General features: G+C 41.9%; 1 protein-coding gene across 1 annotated transcript; it reads left to right on the top strand.

Moving 5' to 3' along the window:
* On the top strand, nucleotides 1-23,634 carry mst1rb (macrophage stimulating 1 receptor b). Its single transcript, XM_071203059.1, is given in 26 exon segments — nucleotides 1-228; nucleotides 4,786-6,088; nucleotides 11,095-11,271; nucleotides 11,354-11,476; nucleotides 13,363-13,533; nucleotides 13,637-13,797; nucleotides 14,518-14,653; nucleotides 14,771-14,907; nucleotides 15,129-15,308; nucleotides 15,867-15,966; nucleotides 16,052-16,270; nucleotides 16,359-16,505; nucleotides 17,427-17,583; nucleotides 17,738-17,812; nucleotides 18,382-18,420; nucleotides 18,423-18,509; nucleotides 18,512-18,588; nucleotides 18,699-18,780; nucleotides 20,576-20,715; nucleotides 20,717-20,756; nucleotides 20,884-20,995; nucleotides 21,119-21,284; nucleotides 22,123-22,261; nucleotides 23,403-23,566; nucleotides 23,568-23,588; nucleotides 23,590-23,634. Coding segments are annotated over 25 exon segments (4,101 nt in total). The 5' UTR covers nucleotides 1-228; nucleotides 4,786-4,882.
* The last annotated feature ends 408 nt before the right edge of the window (nucleotides 23,635-24,042 follow it).

The following is a 24,042-nucleotide window of genomic DNA, read 5'->3' as shown; positions in this document are numbered from 1 at the left end:
CCAACCTGGGAGTGAAGTTAAATCCGAAACAAACATACTTTACATGTCACAGCACATTGTGAGAACTGTCCGGGTTTCATTTTTGATCAAAAATTCATTCTAAAGGTGTAATAATCTTGAAATTACCTGAGCAAGAGTCATTCTCACTGCGCTTTTTCTACAGTCAAGAGAAGGAGCGAACCTGGCAGAGTGTGCTTCCCTGAAGAAGACAGAGTCTAACCTGCACAGGTAAGATCTTCACAACACTCACAGCTGCATGAAACGGATAGTATTTAAGAAACTAGAACATTATTAAAAGAATAACAAACGCGCATGTTCAGATATTATAGCAAATATATAGATATTATAACCAACAAGCAGAAAAACCGTTCAGAAACATAGTACAAGAGGAGCATTACACATGTCATATTGTTTAAAGAAGTGTAACCATATTGTACCACACATTTTTAAACCCATTTTAAGAGTTTTATTTTAAAGAGTTTTTTTTGTTGTAGTACAAGTTTTCTGGCAAGTTGTGTTTATGTGATGACAACTGAAAAAGATGTGCTGATAACCATTCACAGAGAAAGGTGTTGCCTTATTTGGTGCAGCTGTTGGAAGCATTTTGATATTTGGAATAGAGCCAGAATCTACTGGCATGATTTCACTGAACAGGATAGGAAACAAGGGCATACTCAAAGAGATAAGATCAATTAGGACAAGAAAAGGCTTCTGTGAAATTGTTAGAATTGATTTGGGTTACCATGTTGACTTCCTCGATTCATCTTCCATCAATTTTGAAGAATAAACAAAAATAAACCATCCTTATATTACTGTTTTATAACTGTTGTCGCTCCACACTGTTGTCGCTTTTGTTTAGGATGCATGTCCTGCCGCTGAATCAATACTTCATGTCCTTTGGGAACAATTCGTTTTTGACCATAGATTGTTCAGCAGATTGCCTTCTCAAATCCCTGTGGATATCTGTGTTGTGATCGATGAAACAGAGATGCTCTCTATTAGTCTAATGAACTACCAAAGTGTCCGGCACTGATTCATTAAAGCTGTTGCACAATGCAGCCAATACAATGTCCACATCCCATAGCCTCACAGGATGCTGTTGTAATTAAACGTTAATAAAAAAGATAAATAAAATATGTCAATCCATTTGGATGCTAAGAATAAAAATTCACTAGTCAGAAATGTTGAGGAATAAAAGTAACATATTAACTGTTAATCAAAATCCTGCACCCTTAATTCACCATAATGTGACATTTTGGGTTAACTGGCAATAATTGGTTATCTGCCAATCCATAAAAGAAATCCATATTGTGAATCCCTAACTCCCCTGTGATGGATTACACTGGTACAAATCCTGCATGCTGACAAGCCTGTAAATAGCACCTTTAGTACAATGAATGGAAACTCAATTTCAACCATTTGCTTTATTAACCATGAACATGAAGAAAGTCAATCAGTGTCATTACTATGTATACCCATGTCTTCTAACCTTAACCTTTCACTTGGACCAGCACATGTTAAAATGTAACACAACTTTAGTGGGAATCTATGAATTATTGATGTGAGGACGCCATACGTGGTCTGAAACTTTCCACACAAGTGCTTAAACCCGAAAAACTGATATTTCCTTGAAATAATATTGGACAGATTAAAGTTTCTCTGCTGCTAAATATAAAAATAATCGTTGAGGAAATTCTCTGGCACGTGCAAGCGATCCGTTGCTCTTAAAAAGGCACATGTCGTCTTATGATCATCAGTCCGTGCACATCGTTCCCCCTGAGAGGCACGTATTGATTGTGACAGGAATGCAAAGCAGAGAGGCCAGGTTCTTGAAAACAGCCTAACTCTGATGTGTCTAGTTAATGATCCACCGAACAACGGCTGCTCAGGATGAAGACAGGGCTCAGAGTTTGAAACACGGTTCCATTTGGTTAGTTGTTTGAAGACGGATGAAGACGAACCACGGAAAAATGCTCAGTTTTAGTTGATTATTCTGATTCCTTTCAGATCTCTTGCATAAAAGAGCATGACTCACAATGGAAGAAACGGATGTTGGATTAACCAGAATAAACAGGACTAGACTGAATGACTTGTGCAGGAAGTCACAATACAAATAGGTTTAATACATTGTCTACTATACTGAGCACGACCAAAACACAGCACTCTGTTTTATTATGTAAACAGTCCCTCTAAGTGTTTGAGGTGAGTCAGAGGAAGCTTTTATATTTATGACCACATGTACTCTCATCTTCATCTGGCTCGACCGAGATGAGGGTATTTGTCACCTTAGATTCAGTGCAGTACATACAATTATATTGGTTCAAAATGTCATTAGTCAAAAAATATCCACGATAGCATCATCATAAAATAGTACATGATGACACAGTACTGAAACAGCCCTTTTAAGAATTTTTAATGATCTGCTCCAAGCCGCCGACTCAGGTAGCCCAGCTGTCCTGGTGCTGTTAGACCTGACAGCTGCCTTTGACACTGTGGACCATAGCATCCTGTTGTCACGGCTTGAACAGTCCGCAGGCATCACAGGCTCTGCATGCCTTGAATGGTTCGGGTCCTACCTGACAGACCGTAGCTTCTCAGTGCAGCTAGGTGCCTTCTCCTCCGCTAAAGCCCCTCTTACCTGTGGGGTTCCCCAAGGCTCTATCCTGGGCCCCATCCTCTTTTTACTGTACTGCCCCTAGGTTCAATTCTCACTACACACAATATTCCCTTCCACTGCTACGCCGACGATGTACAGATCTATCTGCCTCTCAAAGCAAATGTCAAACACTCACTACAGCAGTTGATGGACTGCTTGATAGAGATAAAATCCTGGCTGAGCAAAAACGTCCTTAACCTCAATGAGAGCAAGACTGAGGTCATCTTTTTTGGACCCCAACCTCCAGCCTCTCTGGTTGATATTCTGGGCTCTCTCAATGAAAACATCCTCCCCTCTGTCATGAACCTTGGAGTGACCTTCAACAGCGCCTTTAAATTTGACAAGCAGGTTAGCACCGTAGTTAAATCCTGCTTTTTTTTAAATAAGACTATTGGCCAAAACCAAGTCGTATTTATCTTTTAAAGACCTAGAAAGGGTTATTAACGCCTTTGTTACCTCAAGACTGGACAATTGCAACGCTCTGTATGTGGGTATGGACCAGGCCTCAATTAAACGCCTGCAGCTAGTTCAGAATGCAGCTGCACGTCTTCTGACTGGCCACAAAAAGCGTGACCACATCACCCCAATTCTGGCCTCACTACACTGGCTTCCAATTCGGTTCTGAATTGATTTTTTAAATCCTTTTATTTGTTTTCAAAGCCCTAAATGGGCTGGCTCCTGCCTATATAGCCAGACTCCTCCATCGCTACACCCCAGCCAGAGCTTTAAGGTCCGCTGACCAGCTGTTGCTCATAGTACCCAAGACCAGGCTCAAAACCCGAGGGGACCGAGCCTTCGCAGCAGCGGTCCCCAGGCTCTGGAATAATCTGCCCCTCCATGTGAGGTCGGCCCAGACCCTGGGGGTTTTTAAATCTTCATTAAAGACTCACTTTTTCTCCCTGGCCTTCTAGTCAGAGCGGAGCACGACACCTGACTATTCCCTGCGTTTTTGTTTCCTATATTTCTATTGTAAATTCTTGTCTTTTATTGTGATTGTAGTAATGTGTTTTTATTACATGTACAGCACTTTGGATCGACCAAAAATAGCTTTTAAATGTGCTATATACATTTAATTTGATTTGATTTGATAAAACACTCTTTTTTTCTGTCAGGCCACTGTGGTTACTCTCTTTCGATTAATTACCTCAGACTGTAAAGAAGTCAATAAGACAATGTTTCTACTTCCCTTGCTATAGATAGATAGATAGATAGATAGATAGATAGATAGATAGATAGATAGATAGATAGAGTCTATCAAATAATAACACCTCAGATTGTTGATAAGTCTAGGACAAAATTATCCTACTTCTCTCATGATTTACAACCTCAGATTGTATAGAAGTTTTAGAGAATCTTTTTCCAATTCTATCTTGATTTATTACCTCACATTGAATAGAAGTCTATGACAAAGGGTTTATTCTTCTCTTTTGATTGTATAGTAGGCTATGAGAAAATGACCCTATTTATCTTTTCATTTATTACCTCAAATTGTAAATATATAGGATATATTCCTAATCCTCTCTTGAGACGTTAACATTTCCTGAAACATTTTAAAGTTTTAAACCAGCTTAGGTGAGTTCTGAAAAAGAGGTTTAATTTGTATGTGTTAATAGTGAGAGGCGTTTGGCGCAGTGGCCTAGTGCGCTGGTGTTCGGATCAGGGAAGCACAGATTCAAACCCCACTCCACGTGTCCTTGTGTCCCTGAGACACTTCACCCCAAATTGCTCTTGTGGGGATTGCTCACAGTATTGAGTATGTAAGTCGCTTTGAATAAAAGTGTCTAGCAAGTCACATGTAATGTAAAATAAACCGGTTAATGACTTTGGAAAACCGGGAGATGAGTTTGAGGGCAATGAAAAAAAAGCTAGTTAACTAGAAGGGCACTTGGGACAGAGGTTGAGAAAAATTAAAATAGCTGCATCCACCAAATGATTCTGATGACACTATAAAATGGTATGGGTTCCTCCATGGCCCATGCTACACCCCTACAGCAAGATTCATGACAATTTTGCCAGTAGTTTTTCTGTAATATTGCTGACAAATAAAAACAATCAAGCTGAGGTAATGTTCTTTTATTGTTATGAGTTTTCAGGCTCAAGATATTTCTAAATGACTTACTTTTTTTCAGGTATCGGCGGCGTGTATTAAGGATGCCCTTGTCCCAACATCAGACCTGGAGGTAACCCCACCTTGTCTGTGCTGTTGCCCCCCCCCTCTCAGCGGAGATGGTGCACTGGACAACACAGTGGGGTACATGTGTCTGTATCCAAACTCTGCTGGCCTTTGCCTTGGCCAACTGTCCCTCACTTTACCCCAACCCTGTCAACTTCTCCGTTGTGTATACCATGCCGTTCTTCCAGGCTAAGGGTCCTATCCAGAACATAGTCAACAACTCGCATTACCAGGAGGTGTATGTTGCCTCTAAGAATGTGATTGAAGCCGTCAACAGAAGCTTGGAGAAGGCGTGGGAGCTCCACACTGGGCCAGTGGGAAGCCCAGAGTGTCGGGTATGCGATATGTGCGACATTGACAAGGATCCAAACTTCCTGGAGGACACAAACAATCAGGTCTTGCTGTTGGATACCCTCTTTATGTATTTATACTCTTGTGGAAGTTCTCAGTATGGTGTATGCCATTTCCACCAACTTAACTCAAATGGAGAGCCTCCTTCTCTTTCAAAGTGTTTGTTCAGAAAGGTTACAAACCCCGCCGCCAACTGTCCTGACTGTGTGGCTAGCCCCCTCGGTACCAAAGTCACCATGGTGGAAGAGGGTCAGACTGTCTACTTCTTTGTTGCCGCCACAGTCAACGACAGTGTGACGCAGCGTTACGGAAGGAAGTCTATATCGGTGCGTCGACCACTGGCCACAGAAGATGGTTTCTACAAGGATGTGCGTAGCCTGACTGTCCTTCCAGGTCTGCGGAGGACATACAATATTGAATATGTCTACAGCTTTTTCACTCAGGAGTTCGTCTACTTCGTCTCAGTTCAGAGAGAGAGTCCAGATCAGGAATCCTCTCCATTTCAGACTCGTTTGGGCCGACTCCCAAGGAATGAATGGGAGATGAAGAGGTATCGTGAGGTGATCCTGGAGTGTCGGTTTGAACCAAAACGCAGACGGAGGAACGCAGCCAGTGAGCCCTATAAGGATGTGGTTTACAACGTGGTCCAGGCAGCCCATTTTGGCAAGGCAGGCAGGGAGCTGGCAGAGGAGTTAGGGGCGGAGGAGGAGGATGACATCCTCTATGGAGTTTTTGCTGTTACTGATGACAACGGGGTCACGGAGCACGACTCTGCCCTGTGCGCCTTCCCAATGGACAACGTGAACAAAGCGATCGCAGATGGGGTCGATGACTGCTGTGAGTCTGGACCAGAGCAGCTCTCTAGAGGGCTCTGCCATTTCCAGTCCTGTGAGAGCTGTCCACATGAGGTGAGCCCATCAGTCTGCTAACACACACCAATTTATAGGTGATTTGGTCTACTTTTGATTTTATTCAAAGCTAAGACGGTCACTCTAGAATCATAAAGACTTGCTGCCCAACCATCTATCTCAACCCTGAACAGTCGAGGTCAAGGTCTTACCATAAACATCTTGCAAGGGATTTACAAATTGAGGGTAACCATACAGACAAAGCAATGTTGTACTACTGTATACCGACGGGTACAGACAGGTGTAGATCAAAGGTAAATTCAGTTGTGTGCGTGTCTGATTTGTCAAGGGCTGGCATGTGGAGTCTACTGGATTAGATCATCCAATCATATCAATCACTTTTATAGAACTCACTCAAAATAGAAAACATCTGAGGTATCCGGGTGAACTGCACTCATTCAAATGGAAAACTATTTGCTGACTCTTGGCAGGTCCTGTTCAAAATCGTACCATGTGAGCCATATATTACCTGTTTTCTTAACATGCGTGTACATATTGAAAAGGTAGTAAGGTTACTTGGTTTGTTATGACTGGAGGAAACCATTGAAAACTATAATTTGCTTGTGTTGTAATCGACAATGGTTGGTCGTGCGTATCAAATAATGGCCTTGGTAATGGCCTTGACTTCGGTGGCATCAATCTTCCCTAATTTGCAGATAGTACTATTTTACTTTTACTTTTATAAAAAAGTCCTAAAGTTGCCACGGAATTAAAGTCCCCGAAAAGAAAAACATGTGAGAGCAGAAACACTGAACACAAATAAACAAGCATTTCTGAAGCATCACATGTTCACCTGGCTAATAAAAGTGAGAGGAATGTGAACCATCCTCTCCACATACATACCAACATTAACCCAAGGCATTTACACATTGGGAGTGTAGAAGAGACTCCATGACAGCTTGTTTGAACATGAAGAAATAAAATATGAATAAAATAACTAAGTAGGAAATAAGGCTGTTTACCATAAAGAAAATCTGCTGTCAAACACAGATATTTCTGAATGATAGTGACAAGGATAAAACCCTCAAGTGTATTTTTCAGATTATTATGTAGAAACATATTTTAGTTTATGAAATACTGTAAACATTGCTCTACACCACTGGCAGGAGCAAGATGACTGTGCTTCTGTAGTTTCAGCCAAACATGAGTAATGAAATGAAACAAAAAGGTTAATAATAATAATCCTTATATTTATTATATCGCTTTATCAAAGACTCTCAAAGCGCTTTTACAAATACACATTACAGATCATACATGCAATGGTAATCTACTGTGGACAATACCCACAGGAGCAAATTCGGGTGAAGTGTCTTGCCCAAGGACACAACGGCCTGACACAGTGGGGGCAGGAGCGGGTTTCGAACTGGAGTTCCCCAACGCCCCCTTGATCTGATGATCAAACGCACAGACCACTGCGCCACCCGGGTTGTACCGTGTCACGGCTCCAGCTTTTTGTGGTTATTGTGTAGAATGACAAGACTCTCATATAGCCTACCTGTGTGTTAGAGAACTATGACACTTAAGGCAGAAGACTGCTAGCTTAGCTTAGCATAAAGACTGGAGACAAGGGAAACAGCTATGCTAGCTCTGTGCAAAAATACAAACAAATATCTGCCATGCTTTCAACACATCTCAATCTCTCAAAAACAGAGGTGTTAAAAATACAATGTGTGGTTTAAGGGTGGTGTCTTGTTCATGAAGTTGCCACACAACCTGCAAAGACTGACTTTAAAAAATCAAGACATAACATGATGATAATTAGTAGTGTTGGTATGTCGATTATTTTGCTTTGGATAGAGCCAGGATAACTGTTTCACCCTGCTTTGTGTCTATGTGCTAAGCTAAGCTAGCTGCCTGCTAGCACTAGCTTCATATTTACCAAGCGGACATGACAGATATGGTATGAATGTATTCATCAAACTCTTGGCAAAACACCAAACCACATATTTCCCCAAAAGTTAAACAGCAACTAAAAAAATTGTTTAATTGCAGTCATGAACTGACATGAAAGCTTTGCGATCATCCGATAGAAAAGGTGTGCGAGGTAATCCAAACATGTGTATTACTCCTCTTTGACCGGACTTCATCCATCCTATCCACATCCTCTTCATCAGGCGTTATATCTTTCAGCAAGCTGTCAGAACAAAGTGAAACACAAACAATGGCATCAAATATTATTAATATGTCAGGTAGTAATAGATGTATTTATTTTCTTCTCAGAGTGTACCAGATTGCGTAGTTTAAATGTTAGTATTTCTCCAGACCTCCTTCTGGGGTTAGGTTTTCAGCATTTCAAATTGTTCACATGTGGTGGATTTGCAGGATTGGCTCCAAGTCTGCCTTTTTATTGAGTACAAGACAAGTGTGCCTCTTTATGTTATAGAGTTCAGCTTTGATTCTAAACTTGATGACCATCATCAGATTAAACCTTTTTTAAAAGCATACTTTAGTCCTGTGAAAGGATATAAGGGATATATGCACTGTACTTCACTTGAATTCATATTGTATGCTGAAAAGCGTATATATTACATGTTTGTTGAATAGATTTGAGCGGTTCAAAATGTCTGGTCGCGATTTATTGACAAATGAAAAAAGTGGGTTCCGAGGCCTGACCAGTTGAGAACCACTGCATTAGAGCGTAAAAGCTGTAACTATAAGTATCTGAAATAAATATGTGTACTGAAACAAATACCAATAAAGTATTATTGCATTGTTTTCTTATGCGCAATTTATTTATTGGGCCCCCCTCAGAGAATAACTGACCCCAGCCTGGCCCCCCCCCAGTCAAATTGGTCTAGAACCGCCACTGATCAGCAGTCAGTGAGCACTCGCTGTTAAATCCAAGAGAACATGGATACAAATGGCTTTTTGGATGAACAAGTATGGAAAATGTCAGCCACACACTGGTGGAATGAACATTAGACAGGGGTCAGTGGGATTGAGGGTTGTTGACATTGTATGACTTGTTTTCCACATCAGTTGAGTGAATTTCTCAGGTCAGACAGAGAGTAAGAGCAAAACATTTTTTTTAAATTGTCTTAAAAAGTTTGCCTTATTCCTTCCTGTTATATCAGTTAACTGGCATGGTGTGTGTATTCAATGTCCTTTTAAGGCAACAGTTTGAATTTAGGTATAACATTTAGACTCTGCATTGGTTACTTGTGTCATTTCTCGTGGGAAAACTGCTTTCTTTTTTTCAGATGCTACTGTATACATATTTCTCATAATGTTATTTCTTATAATATCTACATGGTGGCTAGGAGTGGGAGTTTGTGGAACCACTTTGTATTCCCTAATAACTAAAAATACTTTCTTGTCAGTTTGAGAATTAACATGTAGTGACATTCCCAGAACTGAGTTGCAGCTTGAGATGTTGTCTGTTGTTCAAGGTTAAGGCAGGCTGACAAAATATCACTGTTTTTTTAAATTTTAACTGAAGAATTCATAGTAGATGGAAATCTTGAAAAACAAACATTTTAATGGAGTTGTTCTCTTTTGTATTTGCCTTCAAAAGAACATTTTCCACCTGACTAGTGAACTTTTTTGTCTTGAGGTTTTTCTGTTTTGCTGCTTTTGGCTGCTGGTCTGAGTTTTGAGTAACTTCCTGCCAGCGGGATTGTCCAAAAATCTGAAATCCTGGTTCTTCCATTTCTCAGCAGATCAAAGCAGCTTTTTGTGCCAACCAACAACGTCATATTGTGCCTCACAAATACTATGCTTTCGTTTCACGCTCCTCTTGGGTTTGGAGGTGAATGACTTCTGTTTGTGCTTTAACCCTCGGCTTACATCACGAGACAGGGGAGGATTCATGTCCTCCAACATTTATTTTTGAATTCACTTAATTCGAAAGATGTTTATTTCCCAGTTTCCTGTTTCCCTTTTAGATGCCAGGTAAACAATTAGAACGTTTTTTTATATTTTGTCCTGAGGCTAATACCCAGTGTGTACAGACTCCCTTTCAATCAAAGCAGTGATCCGCCCTGCTCTGCGTTTATAGCCGGCAGGCAATCTTTCTGTCAGTAATTCCGCACATAAACATTTATCACGGCCTCTTAAATGATGAAATGATGTTATCGTGGCAGATTCACCTTGTGCTTCTGATGTGCCAGGGACATTATTTATCATGATTAACCTGGTGACCAGTGCAGCTCATAGCACGTCCTTACAAGCTAACAGCTGGGCCTCTCTTACGACAGCGATACATTTAAAAAAAACTAAAATGTGATCTTCTGAGAATTACATTTTTGCACACATAATCTGAGCCAGGTCAAATTATTGGCTTGTTCCAACAGGCCCATCTCCATGACAACTGAGCATGGGTGGCAGGCTTAGGCCATTTAAGCGACATTGGGGAACAATAAAATAAAGTGCTCTCGCTGCATGTGGTTGGACACCAGCCAAAGAATGTTTTCTAGCAAGCAGGGCAGCTTATATGGCACTGCGTTAATGAAAGGCACCATAGAGGGCCTTTTCCCCTTCTCCACCTTATGGGTATCAGGGCAGCTTTGCTGGGTTTTGGTTGAACAAGGGGGCCCCAGCGATATGTAGTGCAGTTGAAAGCTTTGGAAATAAGGAGCCTTGCATTGGGAATGTTTTTTCCTTGGCTTAACATCGAGTTCTGATTGTTTTGTTTCAGAACTGATTTCAAGTTAAGAATACATTGTAATGCTTAATATGAATTATAATTTGAATTTAAACATGGTTAAATCTGAAATCAAGTGAGGTCAGACCTCTTCTTTTTGCTTTTTTTGTTTTCTGAAGGCCAGCGGTCTGGTGTAGACCTTAGTGTCACATCTTTGTTTGTTCTCTCTCAGAAAAAGATATTCAGTTTTATATTATATAAAACCTTAAATGAGAAACAACATTGTCTGCCATTTAATGAACTACTCCATTTTACAAAGCTCTACTATCAACCTAGTTCAAACATGTTACTGTTGAGTAGGTGTTGAGTATCTTCGTCATCGTCTGATTTCCTTTCCCTCTGCTTCCTGTGGCCTTGGTCCTAGAGCATGGAGAACAACGCCACATGCAGAGACCACCCGAGCATGGTGTCAAAGCCCTACTACAGAGTGGACCTCTTCAACAGGCAGCTGACGGACGTCCTGCTCACATCTCTGCTGGTCACAACCATAGAGAACAAGACCGTGGCTCATATCGGCACCTCGACTGGACGCCTGCTGCAGGTATACTGCATGAACAACTACATATTCTTTCATTAGCTATTTATCTTCACTTAACCGTGGTATGTTGTGTTTTCTTTGGCAGCTTGTATTGACACGATCCAGCCCAATTATCTTTGCCAATTACTCTTTGGTAGAGAACCAGAGGGTGTCTTCGATTGCCACCGTTTACTCATCAGAGTATCTTCTCTTTGTGGTTGGAGACAAGGTAGAGCAATCTTATTTAAATAAATAAAAATGTGTACAATGGTTTAGCAGGTATCATTTTCTTCTAGGCTCACATTTCTTCCCACAGAACAGAGACATGCAGGTCGAGTTACATTACAATAACAAATGAGTTGGGAGTGTGAGAGATTGCCTGATATGATGCTCTGGAGACCTGTCCACTTTGTTTTCCTGCATTCTTCCCAGTGCATGCTGGGATATTTGGCATCGCCTGTGACCCTGAGAAGGACTAAAGCAAATCAATAAACTCGATTTGACTTTGCAAAGAGAAGCTGGACCTGGATCAGTAATCACTAAGGTCGCGTGGGACAGATTTGTGTACTTTATTATACAGTAGCACTAAGAGCTATGTAGTGAATATGACTGTTGAACAGCCTGGTGCCATTGTTTTTGGAGCAAAGAAGGACCGATTAAAAGTAATTGCAGAGCCTCAGTTGGCAGACTACGAAACAACTCATAAAGCTAGGAATCTAGGTGTGGTGATGGACTGAGTCACATTTCAATACTTATTAAATCAGCATACTATCACCTGAAGAACACATCTAGGATTAAAAACTAATGTCACAACAGGATTTAGAAAAGCTTGTCCATGCTTTCATCTTCAGTAGACTCGACTACTGCAATAGTGTCTTCACAGGGCTGACAAAAGAAATCCTTCAGAAATCTGCAGCTGATTCCGAACGCCGCTGCTCGAGTCCTCACAATCACTAAAAGAGTGGATCACATCAGTGCGGTTCTGAAGTCTTTACACTGGCTTCCAGCCGGCCAAATAATTTATTTTAAAGTTCTATTGCTAAATGGTTTAGGACCAAATTATATCTGTCAGGGTTGGGGAAAGATAGGACCCAAATGCAGATTGAGGAGGGAAGCAGGTTTCAAAATGGAACAAAAGGCGAGCTTTATTCACAAAAGCTGAAAAAACAAGAATCAGGTACGAGGCACGAGGTAGCATCCAAACAAAAAGGGACTGTGACCAACATGAAGGGAGCCATGAACGACAAACAATGAACCAACACTGAACACAGGAAGAGACTAAATACAGGGAGGGGTAATCACGAGACGAGAAACAGGAGAAACACAAGGGCAACAGGTGAACACAATCAGACAATCAGACACACCGGGGAACTAACGACAGGGAGGACAGAACAGCAAAATCACCCCAAAACGAGACACACACAAACTGAAACCCTGACAATATCAACGATCTCCTGCATAATTATGACCCATCAAGGTGCCTCAGGTCTTCTGGGACGGGTCTGCTCTCGGGTTCCGAGAGTAAGAACAAAACACGGAGAAGCGTCGTTTAGCTATTACGCCCCCACAATCTGGAACTGCCTGAATCGTGCACGTCCGCAGAAACTCGTACTATTTTCAAATCCAGACTGAAAACATATCTTTTTGCCGCTGCTTTTAATTGAACTGCTTTTAATTGAATATATTCATACATATATATATATACACATATTCACACTGCAGTTTGCTTTTTATTCATGTATTGTTTAACTTATTATTATTATATTTGCCTTTTAAATGCCTGTTGTAAAATGCTATTATATAATGTGTTTTACTGTATTTATTCTTAAATGTCTTTTATTTTATTTTGTAAAACCCTTTGAATTGTCGCGTACTGAAAGGTGCTGTATAAATAAACTCGCCTTGCCTTGGTGCTAAATGAAGCCCAGTATTGTCTGGCACTGCAATGCAGATCCCCTCTAACATGTAATGGGGTCTTCTTTGTCCCATGCTCCACCTTCCACCAAGTTCCATGCACATCCCGCCAGTCGAGCCAACCAGCAGAGAAACAACATAATAAGTGGAACCAAAAACATGACCTGAATATTTTACCGTTTAAAAATCTCTCTGTTTCAGATGATCCAGGTGCCCCAGAGAGGACCAGGTTGTCAACACTTCCTGACCTGTGCGATCTGCCTGACAGCCCCTAGATTCATGGGCTGTGGCTGGTGCTCTGGAGTTTGCTCCTGGGAGAGCGAGTGTCAAAGTCAGTGGAGGAACGGGTCCTGCCAGCCGGGGATCACTGGGGTGAGGTTTGTTTCCTAATCCAAGGGAAAAACGTCTCTTTGTGCGACTAATACAAACATTTTCAATTAAAGATGGCACTATAGATTCTGCTTTATTGACGCAGTTCTCTCCACGGACTGCTCCTCCCGATGGTCACACAGAGTTCACGGTGTGTGGATGGGAGTTTCAGTCGCCTTTAAGACCCGCCATCACATCCAGAACCCACCAGGTCCGACTGGGGCAGACTGCGTGCACTGTGCTTGCAGGGAAAAGCAATAACACGCAGTGAGTGTCTTTGTTTTGGTTCCAAGAACAGTCTGTTGTAGCTGTAGTGAAATTGTACCCTCAGGATTTTCTTGCGCTGTAAAAGAATAAAAAGAAACATCTGGTTATTTATTTCCTGGAAGCTTTGAGAAAAACAGAGCACAACTTTGTCAGACTAGGTTTTAGTCAATTAGAAGATTATGATGAAACTCTACAACATCTGACTTACATTCATCTAACATGTGGTGCTTTGGAGATGATGCCCAAATAGCAAATGAAACATTCATAAAAAATAACAATTTTAGGCTAAACATTTTTTATGGCAAAAACAGCAAAACTGTGATCAGTGCTACTTCATATGGTTGTCTTTCGAAAATGAAGGGCTTCTGGACAAACTGGCATTTAGGATTGTGTTCGGCGATGTCAGGCAACACAACACGACTTAATCATTACAAGTCTAAAGACACGCTGTCCCAAGAAGCGGACAGCATCGTGGTATTATAATAGTCACAAGGATAATGCTAAAATGCTGATTTTTATCAGGTAGTATTTGTTATCGAAGTTTACCTTCTTAGTTTACGCAGCTAGTGCTGTTAAAAAGTCTTACAAATAAATAATAATTTTCTTTACACAATAAGCTAATTCTCTAAAGGCATCCACAAGAGTCAGGGGATTTCTTTAACTCGAAAGCTGGTGTTGCATTTGTCCCTGACACTCGTGTTGTGTGGCGCTGCTCTTCAGCTTGGTGTGTAAGATTCGCTCCGGGGCCGCTGAGCAGTCCAGACCCGTTCACGTCACAGTGGAGGTGCACGAGGGCAAGGTGGAGGGACGCTACTCTATTGACGGGAAGGCAGAAATGCCAGGATTCATATTTGTGGTAATTCTTGCTGTTATTGATTACATCATACAAGCTTTACATTTCAAACAATCTAATCTGCTACTACTTTTCAAAGACATTTATTTGCCAAATAACTTTCATGTACTGTCCTGGCAGACTCCCAACATCACAGATATCCAGCCCAACTATGGGCCTCGTGTCGGGGGTACGCTCATCACAGTGACTGGACCTCACTTGGATGCTGGGAAGATGAGGAGAGTCACTCTCAATGATGTTCCCTGTCCGATAAAGAGGTTTGGAAATACTTATATCATCTGTTTCCATTACACTAACCTCAACTTCTGTGTCGTGTAATGATGGTTTGGGGAAATACAGAGTGACGCGACAGGTCTTGGCATCCAAAGACTGACTCAGAACTAAAGTATTTTGTACTTTTTGAACCTGCAACATATATTGATTTATGGCATGCTTACTTGTTATGGCATGTAATTCCCATTCCTCCGTCTGTCCACAGAGTCACAAAGCCCAAAGGCAACGTGTCCTCCATCATCTGTCTGTCCCAGCCCATCTCAGAGGTGAGGGACGTCCCTCTGAGTGTTTTCATCGACAAGTCTCCTATCCTCACCACAAAGGTGTTTTACTTCAAAGAAAACCCGATCATTACAGCCGTGCTGCCTGACTGTAGCTTCGACAGGTACGCCACTGAGACCTCCATCTTTTTTCCTCTTTTCATATAACACATTTAACAGGAAACACATTTCCCCCTAGTGGTGAACATCAGTGGTGAAATGTTACAAAGTACTCAAGTACTGTACTTAATTAAAAAGTTCGGTGCTTGTACTTTACTTGAGTATTTGAATGTACATTTTGCTAATTTTACTTCAACATTTTGTAGGCAAACGTTGTATTTTGAAGTTAGTTACTTTGCAGATTTAGGTTATTGAAACAAAATATAAATCAACTAATACATGATGATATATTATTGTACCCAGCAGTGTATAATGTGATTTAAAAAAACACATTTACCAAGTGAAACATTAAAGTGACAAACATATCGATGCACAAATAACCATCTTTCAAAAGTAATATGTTCAAATATAGGATGCTGAAATAGGCCATTATGCGAGAACATTTACTTTTGGTATATATACCAAATACTTTTTTACACTGTAGTATTGCTACTTTTACTTCAGCAAGTACTTCTTCCACCTCTGATGATAAGGACTCCATCTGACATGTATCTGAATTGCAGGGGGTCAAAGATTGTGGTCTGGGGGGAGAACCTGGACTCTGTTTACCGCACCACCATCCGCTTCAAACCCAACGAGAGCCACTTGAAACCTGTGACACGGGTACAGTGTTATTATATTAACACACACAGTTGTATTTGAATCTGCGTACCTGGCATTAAAGTATGAACACATTGTTGTATTTCAGGAGTGCATCGGTAAGTCCTTGCCCACGAGGATGGAGTGCGTCTCCCCCGTGTTCCTGAGGGATGAGACGGAGGAAGGAGAGCTTTCCTTCGACATGGACGGAGCGCTGGGACTCTGGAAGAAAGAGTTTTCCTATCATCCGTACGGAGAGCCCATACCTTTTGAAACAGAGGGGCACGTGCTGAATTTGTACCCTGGCTTTGACGAAGTGTCACTGCATGTAAGAGAAAGCTCTGAGGGTGTTGTGTTTTGAATTTCTGACACAATAAGTTATATATTTATTCAAATGTTCTTTTCTCTTCGCACAGCATCAGAAGCTGAATCTGGTGAGCTCCTGTATGACCATCGTCATGACGGTGGCAGGCGTAGATTGCGATGCGAAAGTCCTGGATAACGAGATCACCTGCAGGATCCCCAAGAACATGACCATCCTCAGTGAAGGACAGCCAGTGAGGGTAAGTCAGGCGGGAACGAGGATTAACGGACTGTCTTACGTAACACGAGCATGCACCAGGGGGCTGCAGGAAGTCCCCGCACTATCTACATCTGGGAAACAGTTGGACAAATAAGTTAAGTCTGGCAAGGCAAGTTTATTTATATAGCACTTTTCAACACAAGGCAATTCAAAGTGCTTTACAAAAAATGAAAGACATTAAGAAAATGGCATTTAAAATCAGTCATTAAAAAGAAAAGCTAATAAAATAAACATTAAAAGAAAAAGTACATGGATAAAAGTTACAGTGCAGTCTAAGATATGAATAGTTAAATTAAACATTAAAAGAAAAAATACATGGATAAAAGTTACAGTGCAGTTTAAGATATGAATAGTTAAATTAAACATTAAAAGAAAAAGTACATGGATAAAAGTTACAGTGCAGTCTAAGATATGAATAGTTCAATTAAAAGCAGCGACAAAAAGAAAAGTCTTTAGTCTGGATTTAAAAGTAGCTTGTATTTAGCGTGCATGCGGAAAGTAGACTCACCTGGAAGAAAACATGAATTCCTTTAGTGCTATGTCGAACATCTGGCAGTCTCCTGTGGCAAAAATAAGTACTACACAACAACAATATTACAACTATAGCTATAACTTTATTTAATCTGTTTTTTAATCTTCCAAAAACTGTTTTCTCCATGTGAAAGATTAAATAAAGGATATTTTAAAGATTATTCTCGCTGAGCTTTTCTTTTCCATGTTGTCATAAACCGAGGAGAGAAAAACAGCGTGAACAGAAAACAGCTAACCACAGTTCCTTTGATCTTTTCCCTCTTAGTTACACATGCACAAAGGGAACACGCTCCCTTCACGTTAACCACACACATTGTCACATTCTTTGCATAAATCCAGAACATGACGCAGAATGATGAATGTTTTTCAGATCTCTATCAACGGGCAGGTGCATAACGTCGGCACGGTGATGAGGGTCAGCAACCACTACATGGTGGGCATTGTTCTGGGGATCCTGGCGGCTCTGGTGGCCGGGGCGGTGCTGGCCTTCGTTGTCATGAAGCACTTGAGGAAGAAGAAGAAGAAAGGTGGGCTGCTCTCTGTTACGTCTGACTGGTAGCGGCTGCGCTTGGGCATTTGCGATGAATTACACAAGTCTTTCAACTAGAACATCCCTGGCGCTGCGTGGGATGTTCTTCTTCTGGGGTTGATGATTGAAAAGAGTTGTGAAATGTTTTTCAGCCGTAGAGAGCCGTTTGAACCACAGCGCTAACCGCTCTGGGAGTAATAACCAGGAGACCGGGGACTACAGGAGAGGTGACTATCGATACTGCCACTTTGCTTCTGACAAACATATATTTATAACTGTCATGCATACACCCCTCTACCGTCTCTATTGCACTGTTTGAGGCCAGGAATCCAGACCATTGTGTGAAATGCAACAACGATAAGGGCACAGTGTCCCATTGCTAGTTGGACTGCCAAAGACTTTCTGTGCACATTATCAGAAATATGTTAGCGAAACTATCAGGATGTCCTTAAATATGAAATCTTAGTATTTTCTTTTCCAAGGCTTACTAAAACTAAGAAAACACCTAATATATTTGCTCTTCTTTAAGCATAATATAGAACATCTGACTTTTGGAAATACCCAGTAAAAATAGCTTTATTTTACTAATCATATTTGTATGCTTTTGTGTAGGCATATGTATAACTAACTTTCGTTTACTATAATAATGTTTGTTAACTACATCACCGTGATTATTTATTTAATTGTTGTACTTTGTTTCCCATGGGGTTGCATTTGTATTTCTTTTGCTGGAAGAAAGGCAGATACACATATTTTTCAAAAGACAATGAAACCCCTCCCCTCTGGTCTTTCTCAGTAGCGTCCCTGAGCCCTCCGACCCCTCTGGTGGGTCAGGGTGGTTCCTGAGCTACGCTGCACTGGGCCTCGACCCCTTCCTCACCCCCCTCATGCCCTCAGAGAAGATCTCCATCTCCAGTTTCCGGCCAAGCTGCTGGAGGAGGTGAAGGATGTTCTTATTCCCGCTGAGATGCTCGTCGTGCAACACCACCGGACATATGGAAGGGTTGCGCGAACCCCCCCCCCACCGCCTCAATCTGAAACAAGAGACACTTGTTATGGAGCTGTGTGCATTAGAGAGAAACAGCAGTAATTCTGTATTCTTTCCCCCTCTAGGCCATTTTGGGACTGGTCTATCACGGCTACTTCACTGACCAAAACCACAGAGAAATCCACTGTGCTGTCAAGTCTCTGAATAGTGAGTAGCTTCTATGCAGCATAAAGTCTATTATTAAGGCCGGACAGGCAAAACGATGTTCCTACTCTCCAGTCAATGTCTCCACTCAGAGAAGTAGGAAGAAAACATGCAAGAGAACACATTAGGTGTTTCTTTTATTAAATTGTGTCTATTTGTGTCTGTACATTTCTCTTAAATTCACCAAAAGTGAGTACCGTACTTTTCGGACTATAAAGCGCCCTGCATATGAGCCGCAGCAGCTAAATTGTCCGTCTGTCTTGCTCTCGTTCTGTCGCTCGGTTCCACTTTTACTTTGGCGCGCTACCTGTCTCACTCTTTCCGGCCTCCAGCTTTTCCTGCTGGAGCCCGCCGCTTAAAGGTGGCGGGCGCGGACCGGTATAGAGCCCATAGAGTTAAGGTGGTTAATTTTACCTGTAAAATCCATAGATTGTAGGAGGTTCCCTAGTGGCCGTTAGCTGTACAACAAAAAATGGGGAAAAAAAGTCGCGCTTATAGTCCGAAAAGTACGGTATTTGATATTGCCCTCATTTGCCGATTGAAACAGATAAATGTCAGATAAATGGGGCGAAGCCTGCGAGCTTGTTCAGGCAGTCAACTCGAGCGCTGCATTCATACATAACGCCCCGTGCCGCTCTACAACCAACCAAACAGACTCTCCTTAATATGTCGCTCTATTTAAAGGTGGGGTAGGTAAGTTTGAGAAACCGGCTCGAGATCGCTAGAATTTGAAAATACATAACCGGAGAAAATCTGCCACTTCCTTATAGAGCCCCTCCTCCAACACACGAACGCGCACATGACCAATGAGGGCACGAGATAAGTTTGTGCCCCGATGGAAGGCTGACAGGCAGGTAGGCCATCCAATCCGTTAGCCGGGCCGGCTAAACGGATTGGATGTACTTTTTACAGTATTACGGCTTCTACAGATGACATTTTGTTATGGATTTTTTGTCAAAGCACTTCAGATATTCATTGCTATCGGGATGTTAAGAGCATTCCATGGAATATAACAAAAAGTGTATCTCGAGCCGGTTTCTGAAACTTACCTACCCTACCTTTAAACTGCCAGATATCTCTCTCTGCTTTGCTTGCTGCTGCTGCTATTGTGCAGCTACTTCCACGTCACTGCTGCTCGCTGCCCCACCACCCAGCTTCCACCTGTAGGCTGTAGGCTGTAACTGTAGGTTAGTTATTTAATCATCACTCATCGTGCTATGTATATCTATGCAGTGATGATGCCCGAGCCTAGACGCCAAACTCAACCAAACTCACCAAAACTCGCCAAACTCAACTATGCTACTTCTAATAAACTGACTGAACTATAGTTAATCACTTTCTTAATGAAAGTAATAGATTTGGGATATTTCATGATGATATGAGTTCGGTTGTTTGACCCTCCTCACCTGTAGTGTATGCAAATCAAATCCAGCAGAAGCGTGCATACACCAAACTGTACAGGGTAAGGGTTTTCACAGAGGGTGTTTTTTATGTATCCTTCATAGCCTGAGCTAGAGAACATCCTATACACACTGTGAACATATGTTTTAAGGCTGTTATGATAGAAAGGGTAAACGCCTTCTTTGAACTTCTTTAATTCTACTTCTAATTCTAATTGTTCAGGTTTCTGTTCCAGAAGTTAATAAGACGAAGCCTCATTCCCATATTTTCACATTTAAGGAAACTTTAAAATACTTTTCCCCCCTTAATAGCAGCTTCTTCAAATTGCGATTCAGTGCCTCCCTTCCTTTAAATCTGAGCACATCATGGTTATGTGTGTCTGTCTGCGTGTCATCAGGAATAACAGATGTGGAGGAGGTGGAGCAGTTTCTGAAGGAGGGTATCATAATGAAGAGTTTCCACCACAGCAACGTGCTCTCCCTGCTGGGCATCCTCCTGCCGCAGGAAGGCCTCCCTCTGGTGGTGCTGCCGTACATGAAAACACGGGGACCTGCGGCACTTCATCCGCTGCGAGAAAGAGGGTGAGTATCCTACATTAAAACAGTGCAAATTAATCCCTTTTGAATGTGTGAACACCATCTGTCAAACAATGTACATTTTCTACGGTTTTAAATTGTGTTTTAAATTTGTTTGTGGGATTTCTTTAGAATCCCACCGTAAAGGATCTGATTGGCTTCGGGCTGCAGGTCGCCAAGGGGATGGAGTATTTGGCTCAGAAGAAGTTTGTTCACAGAGATCTCGCTGCACGCAACTGCATGTGAGTCGTAAGGATGTGCAGAGAAAGTAGGGCCTGAATGACTCTTTTACTCAGCGTGGGGAGATGTCTCCGCTCGTCACATTGCAGTACAGCACACTATAATTCTACTTTCTCTGCCTTCAGGCTGGACGAGTCGTACACAGTGAAGGTGGCAGACTTCGGCATGGCCAGAGATGTTTTTGATAAAGAGTATTACAGCGTTCAGGATCACAGGAAGGCCAAGCTGCCCGTCAAGTGGATGGCCATCGAGAGTCTGCAGACGCAGAAGTTCACCTCCAAGTCTGACGTGGTGGGTAAAGAGGGGCGATGTTGCCTGGACGCGGGGTGACACGCCCTTGGTTCTCTTGGCATTGAGTCACAACGTATTGAGCAGACGTGATACTCCAGCAGGTGGCACTGTGCCACACATGTTTCACAATCAGTCCCGGTGTGGTTGCCACATGCAGTCTCGTGTTCTGGAATGAAATAACAAGAACATGACTTCAATATTGTGTAGTGGATAAAATACCATCCAACCAAACGGCTCAGCTCAGTGAGGGTGGTGGCTGAAACTGAAATAAAAACCAGCAAACTAACATAACAACCAAACTAAAAAGTCAAAACTAAAACAAAATAATTGAAGATAAACATTGAAACATGTCTTGTGTGAGGGGACCAATGAGCTCAAAGCTAAATCTGGCACTGTTACGCTTGATACATTTGAATGTTGTAAGTGTTCATTACTGTGCATTGTCCCTGCCAAATAAACGATTTAAATGAAATGAATACATATTTCAACCATAATAATATTAACAATAGTGTACAATCGTATGTGATATGATAACTTAGCATGTAATGCCACTTCCTGGTAGCTTTTAAAGCACAACACGATATAGTTGCAGGCTGTTTCACAATTATTTCCCCTCTTCCACCACATCGTTATTATCCACATTGCCCTTCCTCCTATGTGTGTGTACACAGCTGTACAGTTTCAGAGTGAGAGACAAATCAATCCGTACGGGTTCCTTTAAAAGTTGTTTATAGATTTCTAACCTTTTCTTTACATTTCTGCAAAACACAAAACTGAATCGAAGTTCATTTATGCACATGTGTACCGGTACTAGTAACGTGTGCCTCTCCTGACGCAGTGGTCCTTCGGCGTGCTGATGTGGGAGATGCTGACCAGAGGAGCGAGCCCCTACCCAGAGGTGGACCCGTATGACATAACACATTACCTGCTGAAGGGCCGGCGGCTCCCCCAGCCTCAGTACTGCCCTGACCCTTTGTGAGTAGGAGCATTGCGTCGCTGGCTTTGTTGAATACGTCCAGAGAATAGCTGTAAATTAGTTGCGGTTGCTTAGTTCGCATACATCCAAGGTTAAGCTCCACATAATGGAGGGCTAGTTCTGTTTGAACACTATATAATAATAACACAGATTTACTAGAAGACGGAAGAACAAAGTCCACGTAGTAACAACAAGACTTTTTAACGGTCACTCAGTAAAACCTGTAATTTGTCCACTATGTTATTTCAATAGTTATGCAATGCAGTTTGGGAGTTAATGTGTGTCACAAAACCACATATACACACACGACTGGTCTGGCTCTAGGAAGAAGACGTTTTTCCCGCTTCAATGATAAATCCATTGGACTGTAAGCTGTTGCCCACAGACTTAAAGACTGATAGAGAATACATCAACTATTCCCCTGTACTCATTCAAAAAGAAGAAAGAAACATCCACTTACCCGATCCTCCACACTCAATAGATAACATGTTATATGTTGTTTGTTTAATCCAAAGAGAAGAAGTGTAAAAAGGTGTGTTATCTGAAACTCTTTATTGCGCGAGATCAACTTCCTGGTTGCCTGGCCTTGAAGCTCCTGCTTTTGAACGCTTGGAAACACAATGTTTTATAAAGTCAGTAAATCAGCAGAAACACGTGGGTTTGCTATCCTGGCTCCAAGATGGTGGAATGAGCTCCCACTGACATCAGGACGGCAGATAGCTTACACACCTTCCGGCGCAGACTGAAAACTCATCTCTTTCGACTCCACTTCGAGCGATAGAACTATTAACAAAGCACTTATATACTAATAAAGGGCTGGCTTATCTAAAGCCATGAGTAGCACTTGAAATGTTTTTGCTCGAAACCTGATGTACTTATATGATTCTGTTTTCTTCAAGTCTGTATCTTGTTGGTCGAACGCACTTATTGTAAGTCGCTTTGGATAAAAGCGTCAGCTAAATGTAATGTAATGTAAATCTAGAATTTCAGAATTTTAAAATAGCCATATTTAAAAATGTATCTTTATCAATGTAACATAATAAACAAACCACAGATTGTTACATTGTAATATGGGCGGATTGTATTGTGTGGTGGACCGAGCTGTCCCTTACTCAGCCTGTTTCTCTGTGGTTCCAGGTATTATAGCATTATGCTCCAGTGCTGGGACCCCGATCCGGAGTTGAGGCCCAGCTTTTCTACGTTGCCGTTGGCCGTCGCCACCATCCTGACCGGCCTGGAGGGCGAACACTACATCAGTCTGAACGTCACCTACGTGAACCTGGACCAGCCGAGGCCCTACCCGGCCCCTCACTGAGTCTGCGGACGAGAACAAACTCCACGGATGGTGAAGACTCGGGCTCCATCTCTTCCTGATCCACTCCTCTTCTCTCTCCACTTAAACTGGTATCGGTGCTAACAGCGAGGATGTGCAAAACAACTCAATTAGGTCGCAACAGTATCTCCTACTAGTACGCATTGGAAACAGAGGTGCTGCCCTACTATAATGTGCGTGGAAGTGGTGTTAAGATGCGGTCAGGGCAGCCATATTCGAGGGCGGTCACGTTGCCACCATAGATAAGTAACGTTTGAGCTTCCACTACTCATTTTAAGCTGGATATACACTGTCTGGTTTTGGAGCAACGAAAAAACAGCATTATTGCGCCACCGTCAGTCCTCGCTTATCCCTGAACACGGCTTAGCCGACATCACCCAACAAACCTTTCATTCAGGCCTACTTTTAAAGTTGGTGTTGCATGTCTAAAAATATTATGCACTTTTCGG

The sequence above is a fragment of the Pseudochaenichthys georgianus genome, chromosome 5, assembly GCF_902827115.2.
Source record: "Pseudochaenichthys georgianus chromosome 5, fPseGeo1.2, whole genome shotgun sequence".
NCBI lineage: Eukaryota > Metazoa > Chordata > Actinopteri > Perciformes > Channichthyidae > Pseudochaenichthys > Pseudochaenichthys georgianus.
This window is presented reverse-complemented; position numbering and strand designations above follow the sequence as displayed.